The sequence below is a fragment of the Notothenia coriiceps genome, unplaced genomic scaffold (genome assembly GCF_000735185.1).
Source record: "Notothenia coriiceps isolate Sejong01 unplaced genomic scaffold, NC01 NC01_scaffold00034484, whole genome shotgun sequence".
Classification (NCBI taxonomy): domain Eukaryota; kingdom Metazoa; phylum Chordata; class Actinopteri; order Perciformes; family Nototheniidae; genus Notothenia; species Notothenia coriiceps.
This window is the reverse complement of record NW_011367185.1, coordinates 39,121-51,105: the sequence shown is the minus strand read 5'-3', so window position 1 is coordinate 51,105 and position 11,985 is coordinate 39,121. Positions and strand designations below refer to the sequence as shown.

The window sequence follows — 11,985 nt, the reverse complement described above, 5'->3', positions numbered from 1 at the left end:
CAACCAAGACGACGGAAAGGGAAGGTAGGGGCCGAACGTTAGGGAGGCAAGGAGGAGACGTCACTTGGTACAGCTCAACCCATGTGTGAGTTAGCTCTTCTCGCCAGCCTCCTACTCTCATGTTTCAGCCCTCGCACTTCTCAAACATGAGGACATGAGTCACCTTGGGTCAATAAAAAATACCACCTGCCACGGTACAGTAAGTCTCCAAATTAATCAGTGAAAAACCAGTGTGGTAAATCTAAAACACAGATATTTTTGGTTCACTGGCTTGATTTTAAGCTTTGTAAACAACTTGGCAGCAGAATTGGTCTGGAGCCATGCCGTTATTTATCACAGGAGACAAACAGTGTTTTTATCAGCTCAAACAAGATAACATAACATTTCTCAAATGCATCAAGGAAAAATGATCAAATCTTGGCAGTGTTAATTAAGCTCAAACCTCTAATTGAGATATTGGCAGATCAGAGATTAATCAGTATGCCAAAATGCAACAACTGGACTTGCATAAGGGTGTTTTGGGTTTTAACGGGGGTCTTATTTACTTGTAGTTACTAGTAGTTATAGTAAACAACCTTGTCCAATGACAATCCACCCAACACAAAGACATGTATACCACTCAGCCAGGCTATATAGAGATTTCGATTTTTTGTTTTCGGTTGTTCACATTCAGCACCATGCTGCCACCTAGAGGCAGACACATAAACACCCCCCAAAAAAGGAGGGATAGAGGGAAAGAAGACAGAGGTGCCAGAAATATACAGCATGTATTATTCATAAATGAGCATCAGGGAGGAGATACACACATGCACACACACACTTACCTCATCTCATCCATCTTTTGATCTGGTTTGGAAGGCCAAATAAGGACAGCTGCCCGAAACTAAGTGGCTTGTTGACTTAAGTAGCACCTCACTCCTCAATTTCCCCACTGAATCATATTCCCTCTCGATCTTCTGTCAGTCCCAATTTGTTCACAAAACAACAACTCTCTGCTTTTTTTCATTTCCTAGAACTTATTTCTTGTATGCTGTCTTGATCTTTCTGAGGTTAGAGGGGCGTTTACGGCCATTAGATCTCTGAACTGTTTGTTTTGTCTGTATAAAATGTAAGAGCTAAATCCCAGAAATATAAATGAATACATCTCTTTTTAAACCAGGAAATCCCTCAGATGTTAGAATTAAAATGTATTTAATATTATACATGTATATGTATGTATATGTGTTTATATAAGTTATATACGTTTTTTCAAAACTCAAGCATCTCAAGCTGTGTTTTAAAGTATTCAAGAGCTCAGTCTCCAGTTTACATTCTTAACACTGGAGGGCGCCATTACGCACTGTCAAAGGTTTGTGAGGTAATGCAACGTTACTATAAGGATTGAGCTTAGCAAATGAAAGGACAGAAAATGAAATGCATTATCTTTAATTCTGTTTCCTTTGCTTGAATATCTTTTCTAACAGGTGCTGGCAGCAGCCTGCATCAGAAATGTTCCAGTGTCAAGCAGCGCATCATCTCATCCAAGCAGGAGTCGGGGGCAGCAGCAGGAGGTGGAGCGGCAGTGGGAACGGGCGTAGCTGCAGGACAGAGAGCCGAGGAAGCAGATGGCACGGAGGTCCAGAACAGTGATGTGTCAGAGGGCCAGACAGAGCCCAGTCCGGGGGGAGGGGGGAGGAGCAGAGCGGGTGGAGGGGAGAGGAGGAATGGCAGGATAACCAAACCCTCGCTCCTCCCACAGAGCAGCATGGAAGTGTCCTCATCCACCTCCACCAACCAGGTGGAGGTCCCAGACACCACCCAGAGCTCACCACTGTCAATCACCAGCGACATGGCTGATAGCCCCGCCCTCGCCATCGGGGCCGGCTTGTCACAGAGCACTGCTGTGTTCATGTCTGAGGTCACCACGCTGACTGGGGATTCGGTGTACTCCACTGGCCACACCCACCTGCTGGGATCCGCCCATGAGAGCACCACCGCCAACATCCTATTGGCTGTTGCCCCCGAAAACCAGAGGTTCGCTTCGTTTCCGGGTGGCGTGGGCTTAGGAGAGGCGGGAGAGTTGGTTCTCTCCAGCTCTCTAGACACCACTGGAGGAGTCAGCCTTCCTGAGACAACCATGACCTTTGACCCCGACTGCTTCCTTAACAATCCCAAGCAGGGCCAGACGTACGGAGGAGGCGGAGGGAAGGCTGAGGGGTGTAACGGTGACGATGGAGGTCTCCACTGCTCCCCTAACAGCTTTGTCTACAACCAGGCCCTCGTCAACAACATCAAGACAGAACCTGCACCACTGGACCCGCCAATGGCCCCCCAGAGTAGCTACGTAGGGGAAGGGACCGGCCTCAGCCCCAGCACCACCCTGGAGCAGATGGACTTCAGTGCTGTGATGTCATCAGCCTGTGTCCCGAGTCTAACCCAGATCTCCCACCACCCGTCCCCAGGCCTCTTCCTCCAGGGCTCCCCGCCGACAGGCCAGCTGCAGACCAACGGCACAGAGGCAGGGCAGGAGTCAGACGAGGCCCAGGCTTACATCAGCCTGCCCACCGTAGCGACAGACACTCCGGTAACCAACGGAGACCCGCATGCAAACCTCCACCAAGCCAGCCCAGACCAGCAGGGCCTGTGTGGGAGGAACGGACACGGAGCGGCGGTGGGCTCCTTTCCTCTGACGCCACAGGAAACAAACGTGGACCAGTCAGGCGGCAGGGGGCATCGAGAGGTCGGGGGCTTGGAGAAGGCTTCTGAGAACGGAGGGGAGCTGCTACTCAAGCCCGGGGATCCTCACGAGGCCTACACGAGCGTTGACACCGAGCACTACCTGCAACCTACAGATGACAATGGCCGAGGAGAGGAGGGCGGGGGAGGTGGAGGAGGGAGGGGACATCTCTGTAACGGTGTTAGCTTGTCAGGGACCAGCAGTTCAGTGGGGGCCAGTCCTCAGTCTATAGCTGCTGGTGTGAGCATGGAGGGGGCGCTCTATAGCTCTTCTCTTCCTCAGCAGGGTGGGGGGGGGTCAGCTACAACAGCTGGGGCAGGGGCGGCCATCAGTCTGGAGGGATTCGAGGCTTCCTTTGGTAGCCAGTTCTCTGATCTCATCAATGACTTCATCTCAGTGGAGGGGGCTGGAGGTGGTGTGGCGGCAGCTGTGACCGGGGTCCTGATGCCCCAGGAGGGGGCAGCGGGGGAGGAGCAGGGCTCAGCAGCAGCCCACCTGCAGGGCTCCGAGGTGCAGCAGGGGGCTCTGGGGCTGCTGCAGGAGACTGGGAGGCTGTTTGGTGTGACAGACTACTCCCCAGAATGGTCTTATCCAGAGGTTGGTAAACCCAACATGATTATCTTTCATTATTTATTCATCATTGTTCCCTGCAGGAAAATCAGTCGCTCCACCCCATGATTGACGGTGGCTTGCACTGATGTTAAACGCTGAAATCACACTCACAGTTTGTACTGAGACCGCCAGTCTGGCTGTGTGGTCATTAAGGACTCAGAATGTTTCAGACTCAGCTGATGAAATTTCAATATTACACTGATTACCCTGGGTGGCTTCATTAATTTACCCATGTTGCACTTATAATATCTCCCACACAAGTTATGTCACTGAATCATGATGAAACGTGCGGAAACACAACATCTTAACAACATCATTTTCAAAAGAAATATTATTTTTAAGGAATTGTATTAATCACCTCCAACATGTGCATATGTTCAGCTCTTATTTTGTGCAACTTTCTTTCAGGATCATCACTTTTACATCATACTGATTATTCCACAGTATTTAGTCTCCTAAAAAAGCAACACATTGGCTTCATATTTTGAACTTAAATAACCCTACCAAATGCTGCTAAATGGCTTTCAATCAAACATGTTTTTGTTTTTGTATGCTCACTTCATGACTGAACATTTTTGGGTAGAATATGTTGTTTACGTTTTATTTTTAGCTCCACTAGAGAAAACACATGGCAGTGTTTAGATGGTTCAAAACAACTTGGCTGTGAGGAGCAGCGCAGCCTCTAGGGGCTGCTACCAGGCCTTTCAGACTCATAGATTTGTCATTAGCAAAATAACAACCACCTTGTAAATGTGGCAATTATAAATAGCTATGAATTTAGATTCATGTAATAGAAAACAAAAAATAGGCCACTGTGTCTCTGAGGTATGTTTTCGCAAAAGATGGATGGTATCAGGATATCTGATATCTGTAATTCATGCCGTGATGTGTCAGATTCTCACGCAGACTGTGAGAGACTAAGGCTCTGCTTGTGTGCGACAGGGCGGAGTGAAGGTGCTGATCACAGGTCCATGGTTGGAGTCGAGCAGTGAGTACAGCTGTCTGTTCGACCACATCAGCGTCCCTGCTGCCCTCATCCAGCCCGGGGTGCTGCGCTGCTACTGCCCAGGTAACACACCTGTGTACTGTTCGGACACACTCACACACAACACAACTAGCTGCAACTCTTATCTCTAAGGTCAGTCAGTCAGTTACAAAAGAAAAGCGTGCTAACTGTTTGTCGTAGATCATTCTGAGAGAGATCATCACTCAGCAGAGATTTCCTCTTTCATTGGTGTTTCATTCGTCATTGCACTCAGCAGAGGGTGAAACAAATACACAACAGTAGGACTACCACCTAGCTGCTACATTTAACAATCAAAGCCAGATGAGATAATAAAGTAAAATTGTGTTTCTTCCTATTTAAAGTTCTGCCGGGGCCATCGGTCCCAGCTTTTGGGATTTTGCACTTGTTCAAAGTAAACCTTTTCCGTACCCTCATCCTTCTAATCCCTATAATAAGCCGTTTCCAGCAGGCTTTATTCAGTGTTCTAAGAAAGAGTTTAACCATGTCAGCTGCACACCTTTATCTGCAGTGCTTTTTATACAAGATAAGAACAATACAAAAAATATATTTGAGAGACACTGTCTGTCAGGGACAAAATATATGCAGCTCTGCTCGGAGATGTTTTTTTTGGATGGTATAGTAAGTGATGCATGAGTCACTTCGTACTACATTAAGTTTGATCAGGGGAAACCGTAGGCAAATGTTGCAGGCAGACATGGGCAAAGCAAAATTACACATTCACAGTGTGTAACGGTTAGCATACTGAAATGATTCCTTAAAAAGCGATCTGTCTCCACAGTCAGTCAGTGATATTAAATGAATACCTTATTTGATTTTACGTTTGTTTCCAGCCCATGACACAGGACTGGTGATGCTGCAGGTAGCTATGGGTGGTGAGGTCATCTCTTCCTCTGTGGTGTTTGAATACAAGGCCCGTGACCTTCCTGCCCTGCCATCTTCTCAGCACGACTGGCTGTCCCTCGATGGTGAGAGCATCCGTTTGTGTCAAACTTTTATTGTATTAAAGAAAAAAGAGCTTCTACCATTAAAAATGTGACTTTTACAGAGCTGTTTTACTGTTTGCCTGGAGTGTGTTTGATTCACTTTGACTTTAAACATACTTTATCTTTAAAGGTGTCCTATCATGCAAAATGCACTTTTGTACGTCTTTTATACATGAATATGTGTCCCCGGTGTCCCAGGGAACTCACCAAGTGTCAGAAAACACAACCCTCTCTATTTTCCTCCATACCCAAATCTCTTAAAAAGGGGCTGCAACGGATCTGATACAGACTGATCCAGATTTGAACACGTCTATGACGTCACAGAAGTGGCGCTACGGCTATTGGGCCAACTCCACCAATCAGGAGGAGACAGCCACGGACATTGCCGTTCGAAAGCGCTGGAGACGCTATAGTACATATGCCAGGCCTGTAGATGGTGCTGTTCTCACAGAATCAGCCCATGAAAAGACAGTGTTAAATTGAGCGAAATGAGGAATGGCTAAAATGCATGATCTGTTTGGTATTTTGAAAAATAAAAAGTATAAATATGCCTTATATAGGTATGGTCCTACACTATATCACAGTTTAATGCACTTTTAACACTCACGTACCCAGGATTCCTGCTCCTTTCCTGGGTTACAAAGTGAGGTGACGCAGCCTGTCCTCTGGGTGCACTCTGTGGGGGGGGGGTATCGCAGCCTGCTCCTCCTCTGCCTGCCTGCCGCTGCGCTCTGCCTCTATCCACACAACTTTTCCCCGCCTTTCAGAGACTTATTGCTGGGTCAAACTCTAAGTTACAAACTGTACACATTGCATTCTTGCTAATTAGCCAAAATATGAACGGAATAAGTAGCAAGCATCGTAACAAACAGAGTAAAATAAATAGGGACAACAGCTTGTCAACTAACCATTCAGAAACGTCCTGCTGCAACCGAGATGTTTGCACCTCCACCAAAACCTCCGCTGCTTCAGGGTCAGTTTCTGGATCAAATTGATAATATGCTTGAACACATGCATTGCTCTGAGATGACATGTTTATTCCACACTCGTAATCACAGCAAACATGGTAACGTGACTCTCGCCGGCTCATGCCCCCCTCTTCTGCAGGGGGGCGTGGTCAGCTGCTGCTCAGAATTTTCAAAGACAGGCTTGGAATAGAGCGAAAATGAGCGAAACGAGGCATGGCTAAAAAATGATCTGTTTGGTATTTTGAAAAATAAAATGTATAAATATACCTTATATAGGTATGTTCATACACTATATCATTAAAATATAGCATGATAGGTCTCCTTTAAAGTTTAGGCATTCATGTTCAGCGTTGAGTGACAATGAGACTCATTCTCGCACGGTGGCCATTAACCTTTTAGTTCACTTGCCAGCGTAACGAAAAGGAGTTCTTGGGTGCTCAGTTTAACATGGACCGCTTCAAATCGGTGCCACGTCTGGCTTTGAATAAAAAAAACATTGTTGAGGAGGCTCTAAACTTTTACCGTTGGGCATACTTACCCTGATTGGGCCAGAGAGGGAGTTCACAGTCACGAAGATGGAAGGAATACCGGTTCTTGTTCGGGTGAATCTATACATCCGGTCATGAACATGTGCTTTTTTTCTGACTTTTCTCAAAAATCTGACTTTCTCGAAAAGTCTAAAAAATTCAGGAACGCAATTTTGCGGTGCAGCAGCAAAAAAAGACAGGCCATTGTACATTAGAGACACTGAAAAAGACTAGAAAGAACAACCCATAGTTAAACGATCTGAAATAGAAATAAAGGCAGACGTTCTTCTTTTCCTCTGTAACTCTAACTAGTGAGAGCCTGTCTGTTGCTGTATATTTCCTGACTGGATGCCCACACAAATTATGAGTTGCATAACTCAAATCTCCACCTCCTCACTCCTCGACCGGGGGGAGACGAGTAAAAGCATGAACGCCGTAGGNAAGGCAGTGTATAACTAACACCATGTGCGTGCCTGTTTCCCTCTGTGTGTGTGTGTGTGTGTGTGTGTGTGTGTGTGTGTGTGTGTGTGTGTGTGTGTGTGTCTGTGATGTAGAACCCAGACATTGTGCTGGTGCACTACCTGAATGTACCGGCAGTGGACGACAGCGGGAAGCCATGTGGTCCTGTCCTCTGCTCCATCAACACAGACAGGAAGGAGTGGGCCAAGTGGAGCAAACACACACACACACACACACACACACACACACACACACACACACACACACACACACAGAGGGAAACAGGCACGCACATGGTGTTAGTTATACACTGCCTTTATTCATTCATTCATTGTCATGTTCTTTCCAACATATGGGAGGGAGAGAATAACACAATAGAGTCTATTTACCGAGGGAGGGGGATATGGAGAAGGGAAATGGGAGAATACGTGGAGGTCAGGGAAGAGGTTGGACATAGCGTGTCAGATAAGACTCTTTCACCTGCCCATAAAAGATTTAACAGCTCGAGTCCACTCATCACTCTCTCTCTGACCCTGCAGAGAATGCAAAAGTGTCCACATGTGTGTATGTGTGTGCGTGATGTATATACAGAGAGAGAGACAAAAAAGAGGGAGAGCGGTTTTCACTATACTGCAGGCCACCAGTAGACCTATGGAATTTCTACCCCATGAATGATTCAACAGGTGCTTTCACGTGCATCTATGTGTGTGTGTGTTTGTGTGTGTGTGTGTGTGTGTGTGTGTGTGTGTGTGTGTGTGTGTGTGTGTGTGTGTGTGTGTGTGTGTGTGTGTGTGTGTGTGTGTGTGTGTGTGTGTGTGTGTGTGTGTGTGCATGCGTGCGAAAGAGAGAGAAGCTCCTCTTGATGAAAGATTCAGTAGACAGACTCAGGTGAGGGGGAGGACCTGCTGAGGTGGAACACTTTTCTCTCCAAAAGAGGATGGCACAGTGGGCTGCTACAGCACCACACTGTGCTCAACAGCAGTCACAGGCTGATTTATGATCATATTCACACTGATGTGTTTTGATATCGGAGCAAAGAGCAGAAAATGGCACTTTGGAGATAAAGCAAACAAATTTCCCTTCGTAATTTCAGACTGCGGGAATCAAACTAGTTGGGCATGCGGAAAAGAGGGAAATATATTGGGAGAGGGCATAATCAATTTAAGGCCGGTGGCTGGAATGTCCTTGTACATTTCATGTGACAAATTATGCAGGGAACTCTGCCGCGGAATACATAAATATGTGTGCATTTCCATATTTTAAATGAACATTGCAGGGTATTCAATATTTTCTTTGAAATGAACAGAGAGAGAGAGGAAGAGAGAGGCAGTGTAAATGTAAATGCATTTTTTAAGATTCATCATGTAACCTGTCATCTGAAGATGATGAGGTCTGGGTGACCATGTCTTGCATGACCAATAGAGGGAGAGACATGTGTGCGTGCGAGTGTGTATGTGTGTGCTGTATTTCACATGAGCAGTAGAGTGAGTCCAACATCTCTATGAAAAACAACATGCCTTCACACACAGGGGACACCTGTGCATGTGTGTGTTGGTGTGTGTGTTGTTTGTAGCTCCAGGGTGTTTTCTTGGAGAGGACCACATATTGAGGAGCACAGGAGTCCTTGATGCTCATTGTAAGTATCGAGAGTCAGGGTTTAGAAACCACACTGCGCTCTGGAAGTCAACTTCTGGTCAACTTCTGGCAAACAAATGCTTTTATTATTCTGCACAGTGTGTTCCTATCATAAAAAGCAACCTATAGGCCTGACGTGCTCTTGGTACATTCTCGTGGTCCAAGAGTGTTTACTCCAAACTGCCAAACAACATCCAGTTTTATTATGACCCAAGCCTTGTGATTGTATTTTCACTAAAGTCTGGACCATTAATTTAGAGGAGGATGTTTATTGCTGGTTTATGGTTAAGCTTAGTGTTCTGTTTCGGAAATGGACAGTTTAAAAGACGAAACTTGGTGTAACACTGGTAATATATACTCTGGTTGCACAGCTTTGTGTAAAATAGGAAATAAAGCCCAAGCATAGCTGAAATAAATGTAACAAGGCTGTCACAGTGTAACAAGGCTGTCACAGTGTTACGGGAAATACCTGAAATACCTGAAAATACATGACAACGTATCACAACTCTATAAATAATGTTGAAGTCTTGTTCTAGTATGTGTATGAATGTGCGAGCAAAGGCAAGGTGGGGAAAGGGGGGCTTACCTGCAGCAGCCAATAGCATCTACGATGGAAGGTGGGGATGATGGAGGAGTGGACGTAGCAGCCATACAGACACTAGAGAGAGGAGAGGAGGGGAGATCGCAGGGGGTAAGGAGAAAAGCAAAAGGGAGGAAGCAAGACAAAAAGTGAAAAGGAGGAGAGTAGGAGAGGACAATAAGTGAGAGAACAGGAGAGGAGAACTCAGGTTATACCCACTTAGGCTGTATTGATTGCGGTGCTAAAACTAAATTGCAAACATGCTGTATGCGTTTCTTCCTAATGTCTTTTCTAAAATACCATACATCTGATTTTGACAATTACAGCACAAGAGATTGGGAAATGTACTGCCTCAGCAAGATGAGACACAACCCACTTGGGATTCACAAAAAAGTCACACTGTCGTCAGCGCACAGACACTGCAAGAGAGATCAGAAACAGTGGAGGGGACAAAGGAGAGGAGGCGAAAGCGAGGAAAGCACAGTGTCAAGGTGGACAAGATGAAGAGGAAGTTCAGAAGGGATTCCATCCAGCAGAGGATGCTTGCATACATAAAAAAAAGTAGTGTATAAGGCTGTGTGAGTCTGAAAATAGACCACATTTATGATTACATAGTGTTTATATTTTTGTGATGCAGTATGAAATGATTTGATAGCAATGCCAGTACTGTAACGAAGTTTCTGAACCAACACCATCAGCAAAATGCATATAAACGTGAATAACTTGAAGAGAAAACCCACTTCAAATCATGCAAACTATCCCTTTTCCTTTTTAGCTGAATTCGGATTTTAAAAGTAAATATCTTATTTAAAAACAAGTACACAAGACAACGAGTCTAACCAAGCATTTAAAGTGCACCTATCATGCTATTGTTAGGTCTCAGATATATAAAAATATATAAAAACATGTCTATGATGTGTTTTGCTCAAAATACAAAACAGATCATGCATTTTAGACATCCCTCATACCCCTCTATTCCAGCCCTGTTTAGAGAAACGCAGATGTTGGGTCCTTAGCTTAAAAAACTAAAAAAGAGGAGGCGGAGCTAATGCCTGATCAGAATTCTACCGGAGATTAAGTTAAATTCTGCTGTGATAAAACGCCATCCTGTTCTAAACCACATCAAAGATCATTATATACAGTATGGAGCTCAAANCTTTTAAAAACGGGGGTACAACGAGCGGATACAGATTTGCTGCCGATATTACGTAATTTCGGATGGTGGACCCACAGAGAGTTGCTATCAGAAACAATGCCTGACGTGTTTTGGACGTAATATGGTATTTGTTTACATTAGCAAGCATCGCTAACACTCAGAGCTAACCTGTACTGGAGAGCACATGTGTTTAAAAAGCAGGAAATAAAAAAAGTAACTCACCTTGTGGTAAACCCGCAAGAGAAAAAAGCATTTGAGCTCCATACTGTTTCATAAATGATCTTTGATGTGGTTTAGAACAGGATGGCGTTTTATCACAGCAGAATTTAACTTTATCTCCGGTAGAATTCTGATCAGGCATTAGCTCCGCCTCCTCTTTTTTTACATTACATTTAGTTGACGCTTTGGATAAAAGCGTCAATTACAATTTACAATTACCGATTACAGGGACATTTTCCCTGGAGTAACTAAGGGTTAAGTGCCTTACTCAAGGGCGCATTAGTGGTGGTCTTCCTGGCGGGATTTGAACTCACAANCAACTCTCTGTGGGTCCACCATCCGAAATTACGTAATATCGGCAGCAAATTTTCCCCCACCCACATCTTTTAAAAACGGGGGTACAACGAGCGGATACAGATTTGCTGCCGATATTACGTAATTTCGGATGGTGGACCCACAGAGAGTTGCTATCAGAAACAATGCCTGACGTGTTTTGGACGTAATATGGTATTTGTTTACATTAGCAATCATCGCTAACACTGTACTGGAGAGCACATGTGTTTAAAAAGCAGGAAATAAAAAAAGTAACTCACCTTGTGGTAAACCCGCAAGAGAAAANATCGAACCTCAATTCTGTAAGCGCGTAATAAAAAGAACTTGCAGATAAATACATCAAAAAGTATATTTGGCATGATAGGTCCCCTTTAAAATCAGGCTGCATTTATCTGCAAGTTCTTTTTATTACGCGCTTACAGAATTGAGGTTCGATAATTGAATAGTAATTGGTAATAATGAAGCGTGTGTTTGTTGTGTCTGACAGGGGGAGGATGAAATGACGAAAGAAGGACCTTCTCACTTCCACTTTTTCACATGCATTGAAGTCAAGGCTCACACACAAACACACTCAGACACACAAACACAAACACACACACACACACACACACACACACACACACACACACACACACACACACACACACGTGTGTAAACCCCACACAGCGACCAGGAAACAACACCAGCAAGCCAGCTCACACTGTCCGCTCCTCGCAGCAGCGAGCCCCGCAACGTCCCGCCAACACGGCACCCAGACCCCACGCAGCATT

The 11,985-nt window shown here is 45.1% G+C and overlaps 1 protein-coding gene across 1 annotated transcript; it reads left to right on the top strand.

Annotated features, from left to right (window-relative positions):
* The first annotated feature begins 52 nt into the window (after positions 1 to 52).
* LOC104962246 (calmodulin-binding transcription activator 1-like) lies at positions 53 to 9,333 on the top strand. The gene is made up of 5 exons (XM_010790669.1): positions 53 to 85; positions 1,464 to 3,313; positions 4,271 to 4,397; positions 5,186 to 5,320; positions 9,299 to 9,333. Exons 1-5 carry the CDS (start codon positions 82 to 84, stop codon positions 9,331 to 9,333), a joined length of 2,151 nt encoding a protein of 716 aa, XP_010788971.1. The 5' UTR covers positions 53 to 81.
* The last annotated feature ends 2,652 nt before the right edge of the window (positions 9,334 to 11,985 follow it).

Bases quoted from the DNA above. Each gene is read 5' to 3' on its own strand.
- LOC104962246 (XM_010790669.1), top strand. The intron at 4,398-5,185 runs GTAACACACCTG...GTTTGTTTCCAG, and splicing joins GCTGCGCTGCTACTGCCCAG to CCCATGACACAGGACTGGTG. The intron at 5,321-9,298 runs GTGAGAGCATCC...CTGGTTGCACAG, and splicing joins CGACTGGCTGTCCCTCGATG to CTTTGTGTAAAATAGGAAAT.